The sequence below is a fragment of the Puccinia triticina genome, chromosome 16A (assembly GCF_026914185.1).
Source record: "Puccinia triticina chromosome 16A, complete sequence".
Taxonomy (NCBI): Eukaryota; Fungi; Basidiomycota; class Pucciniomycetes; order Pucciniales; family Pucciniaceae; genus Puccinia; species Puccinia triticina.
The window spans coordinates 1053220-1058190 of NC_070573.1; the positions used below are offsets into that span (position 1 = coordinate 1053220).

Genomic DNA, 4971 nt, shown 5'->3' on the forward strand with positions numbered 1-4971 from the left:
TGAGGGATTCCGGGATCGGGATTCGAAGCGGGATTTGAAACACAAAGCGGCACTTGCAGTCTAGAGGTGCCTTCGCATGCATCTCTTACCTCAGTCTTTGACTGCGTCGGAGGGGGGCTCATAGGTCGCTGCCATGCCCTTCTTAGTCTTCCGAGAGATGCAGCGCTTGCAGCAGGACTCCTCAGCCACACACGAGCCAAAGGTCACCGCAAATAACAACAACAGCACCGCTGAACCCCCATCCAAAGGTTTTCAGTACAGCAATGTCCTAAAGGTCTGTTTCAATCTCCCTCTCTCATGTCATATCCTCATCGGTGTGTGCTTTTTTCTTTAGGACCGTATCCGGGACATCTCCAAAGAAGCAATGCTGCGATCCGACATCCAGGCCTACACACGAAAGCGATACACCCCTGGGACAGGTGACAGGTCCTTGCTCACCCTCACAATGGTGCGTTGTTTTTGACATGATTTCTCATTCAAGATGCACAGCACTGATCTCAATTTAAACAGCAAAGTTTACACGGACTCCCCCTCGAGTTCCGCAGAAAGGAATTCCCGCCAGGGGTCATTGATGGTGACAACGCAGCCACAAAAGATTTTATCTCTCAAGTACGCGAGATCCAGCGACACGTCCGGTACGGTGTCCGTGAGAAGCTGCTTTCAAACATTGTTCGACCCGACAACTCTGGATTCGTTGAGGAAGGTGAAGTTCCGAATATCCATGAGCTTGCCGAGACAGTTTACAGGCACCTGCACCCTGTCGAAGCATCTGTTTCAAACGAGCAGCTTAGAAATATCTCAGTGCTTTTCATCGCCCGAGTTGCCCACCTTCGATTACAAACCGTCGATCACCTAGTAAATCCTCCACTCAAGAAAATCTCGCAATGGGACCTAGTTGATCAAAAGCTCAAAGAACTCGCGACTCGTAACGCCGATTACTGTGCGGCGTAAGTGTCTTCATTTCTCTTTCACTGCATATTCCGTATTTATGTTCATCAAAAAAGTAGCCTGACATTTTTTATTCATTAAAGCTGGGGCAAGGCAGTCCTGGCAAAGGATCATGCCCTCTTTGGGCAGGGGAAAACGTTTGCACAAATTGCAAAGGAAAACACCATCGAAATGCCCACCGATGACGAGGTTCAGGAACAACTCAACATTCTTCTGCGATCTCGTGCCGGTAGGACCTCTAACGAGGCTCAAGAACAACCTGATGAGCATCACCGATCTCGTTCTGGTGGGATCTGAGGCCTATTGAACTCGTGCCGGTAGAACAAGAACAGCTCGACGAGCATCTAAAATCTTGCTCTGGTAGGATCTGAGGCCCGACTAGCCCCTCCCACCAAATTTCTCACTTTTTCATCGTCTCCGACCAGTCTCCTGGAGGTGGGACCTGGAACAACTTTGGATAACATCTCAATGACCATCTCCGATATCATCCTGCTAGGATTGCAGGCTTCTCCCTCAACATTTTCACTTTTTATATGTGTTGTTTGCTACAATCTCACCGATGAAAATAATAAAGTACTGAAAATGTTATTATGTACGTGAGCCAGCCAAAAAAGCGAAAAAAACAAATTGGGTCCGCAGGTGCGAAAAAAAAAAATGGGCCGCAGCAAAACTGCTGTGAAAAAAATGGGCCGCAGCAGCTTGGCTGCAGCCAGGCAAGTGACAATATCCGGTGGACATTGACACTCAGGGCCGTAAAGTCCAAACTCATATCCGCTGGATGGTTTTGTCGCATCCGCTGGATGGTTCGATGCCATAGGATACCATCCAGTGGATGGTTCTCTCACATCCGCTGGATGGCTCGATACCATCCAGCGGATGGTATTGTCACATCCGCTGTATGGCTCGATACCATCCAGCGGATGGTATTGTCACATCCGCTGGATGGCTTGATAACATCCAGCGGATGGGTTTGTCATATCCACTCGATGGGTTTGTTACATCCGCTGGATGCCTCGATACCATCCAGCGGATGTGACGCTCTGAAATGTTAAGGATCCGTCCAGCAGACTAGTGTCCGCTGGACGCTTCCTGCCCCGCGAGTTCTAGACGGCAGAAAACATGTCCAAGTCCACATCCGATGAACATCGGACATGTCCCGTGGTGTAGACAGGCAACAATGTCGCTCCAAAGGACCGAATCGCGTTTGTTCATGATTTAATCCAGCGAATGAATGAGCTTTGGACTGGAGTTGAGCTCGGCTGCACTGCCTTTCGTTCATTTTGACTGTGGCTGAGATGGTTTAGCTTGGATTGGGTTAGGGTGAACTGACACCATGGCAATGAACCTTCGTCGGCTTGCATTCAAAACGTCTCATCCTAACATTTGCCCGCGGGATGGTTGTTGCGCTTCTCCTTGGCGATAATTAATCGCAAGCCGGCCTCTGCGGCAACTTGGGTTTGTCTGGTCGATCAGGTCTCTCGAACCGAGAGAACGTATTTAAATGGTTAATTTCACTACCGTCTTCTATGTAACAGAACAGGCAGCTTGACTAGTCTTCATGGAACAAGTCGACGTTGCTACACTCCAAAATTGCACCTAGTGTTCGCATATCATTGATGCCTTGCCAACCTTTCCCATGGCTGGGATCCAACTCGACTTCCGAAAGCTGAGCAGGGGCCGAGTAGGTCCAACCGAACCAGCTAGCACCGACAAACCAAGCTGATTCGGTGGTGTAGCTCGGGCGAGAGAGATTAAGAAAGCGGCCACCGCAAAAAAAAAGAGAAGAAAAACCCAGCCCCATCAGTAAAAAAACCAGGCCAAACAACTTCACCTATAGGTCCGAGTGAAGAAAGCCTTCCAAATCCCTCCAGTCTGGTTGGTTCTGCCCCTATCCCGCCTGCTTCAACACCCAGTCCAACTTTCACCTCCATCTCCACCTCCACACCGGTGAGCAGTCTAGCGTCAGTAGCAACTGGATTCTACTATATATACACGCCAGCGTGTCCATCCAACTTATCCATTCCCATCCTCTCACATCCTATCATTCCAACCATTTCTAGAACTCCCTAGCACCTCTCGCTTGCCTGATCCAAAGCCAGTTCAACTTTTTCCTTTCCTCCATCCCCATCATCTTCATCTTTAACACGAGATGGCTTCTGCTGCTGTAGCTCTCCCGAGCTCTGCCACCGGTGGATCAATGAATCCTACTGCGCCCGCCTCAACCTCTGTCAACGCCACTACTATCAACATCACCAATGCCCCAGCCAACAAGCCAAAGCAAGCTGGATCCCGGGCCGTCGGCGAACCTAGAAGGGTCAGGTTCAACGTTGGGTCGAAATATCACGTTATGGATGTCATCGGCGAGGGTGCCTACGGGGTGGTCTGCTCGGCCATACATCGCCCAACTGGCCAGAAGGTCGCCATCAAGAAGATTGTCCCCTTCGACCACTCAATGTTCTGTCTTAGAACCTTGCGAGAATTGAAGTTGCTCAAGTATTTCCAAGAACACAACGTCTCTGAAAACATTGTTTCGATTGTGGACATCATCCGACCTCCTACCATCGAAGCCTTCAAGGAGGTCTATCTTATCCAAGAATTGATGGAGACCGACATGCACCGAGTCATCAGAACGCAAGTTTTATCGGATGACCATTGCCAATACTTCATCTACCAGACGCTGCGAGCCATGAAGGCCCTCCATTCGGCAGATGTGATCCATCGGGATTTGAAGCCATCGAACCTTTTACTGAACGCTAACTGTGACCTCAAGGTCTGCGACTTTGGATTGGCTCGCTCGATTCGGACTGCCGAGCAGGAGACGGGCTTCATGACTGAATACGTGGCCACCCGATGGTACAGAGCCCCCGAGATCATGCTCACCTTCAAGCAATACACCAAAGCCATCGACGTCTGGTCCGTCGGCTGCATCTTGGGCGAGATGCTCTCCGGACGCCCCTTGTTCCCGGGCCGGGACTACCATCACCAACTGACGTTGATCCTGGACGTGCTTGGTACCCCAACTCTTGACGAGTTCTACGCCATCAACTCTCGCCGTTCTCGGGACTACATCCGAGCCCTTCCCCTCCGCAAGAAGCGTCCCTTCGCCACCATCTACCCCAACGCTTCACCCTTGGCTATCGACTTCCTCACCAAAACCCTCACCTTCGACCCCAAGAAGCGACTCACTGTCGAGGAAGCTCTACAGCATCCTTACCTGGAGGCCTACCACGACCCTGAAGACGAGCCAACTGCTCCCCCACTTGATGAAGACTTCTTTGCCTTTGACCGACAGAAAGACGAGATCAGCAAGGAGGAACTCAAGCGGCTATTATTTGAGGAAATCAACAGCTTTCACTCTACCACTTGAGCACTCCGTTCCCTCCCTTTCGTCTCTTATCCCTCTTCCCTCTTAGTCGTCGAGCTCCACTGTATTCTTCCGTTTCTTCCTTATCCTCTTTCCACTTCTTGGTTATTTTTTCTGCGCCATTCACAATCCCTTCGCCACCTCATGCATCCTTGATGGAAGTCCTAATAAGCAAACACTTCAATGTAACATAACTACCCAAAATCAAATATTTCGCCTACTGGAGCAAGCTTGTAATACTTTTATTCTCCTCTCCGAACTAATCAATAAATGAACTGTATATCAATTACCAAGAGGCCCAAATGGAGCAATCCTCATTCTGATGGTAGTCTCAAACCCTCGCAAGCTCCCAGCTGAAGCAAGCTTTCGGTTGAACTTCGAAGCTACCAAAAGTGTGATGTTGCCTTTTGCGCTAGAAAAAAATTAGTCTCAATACAAAATTGTAGTAAAAGCCGAGCCTGGCAAGTGTTTTGTTAATATAACTGCATAGGCGGATGAATGAAGAGAGGACGAGGTAAGTAAAAAAAGAAAGAAAAGAAGTGTGGGGAAAGAGAAGAGGAAAGAAAAAAGACAGCAAAAAGAAAATCAAAAATAGAGGGGCATTTGAACTCTGGTTAAATTCATGAGTGATGGATTGGCGAAGCGTCGAAACAATGGAG

At 49.2% G+C, this 4971-nt stretch overlaps 1 protein-coding gene across 1 annotated transcript; it reads left to right on the forward strand.

Annotated features, from left to right (window-relative positions):
• Positions 1–3097: 3097 nt before the first annotated feature.
• PtA15_16A120 (uncharacterized protein) lies at positions 3098–4315 on the forward strand (the record flags this gene model as incomplete). The annotated part of the gene is made up of 1 exon (XM_053163779.1): positions 3098–4315. The coding sequence occupies one exon, from the start codon at positions 3098–3100 to the stop codon at positions 4313–4315; it is 1218 nt and encodes a 405-aa protein (XP_053027769.1).
• Between the last annotated feature and the right edge of the window lie 656 nt (positions 4316–4971).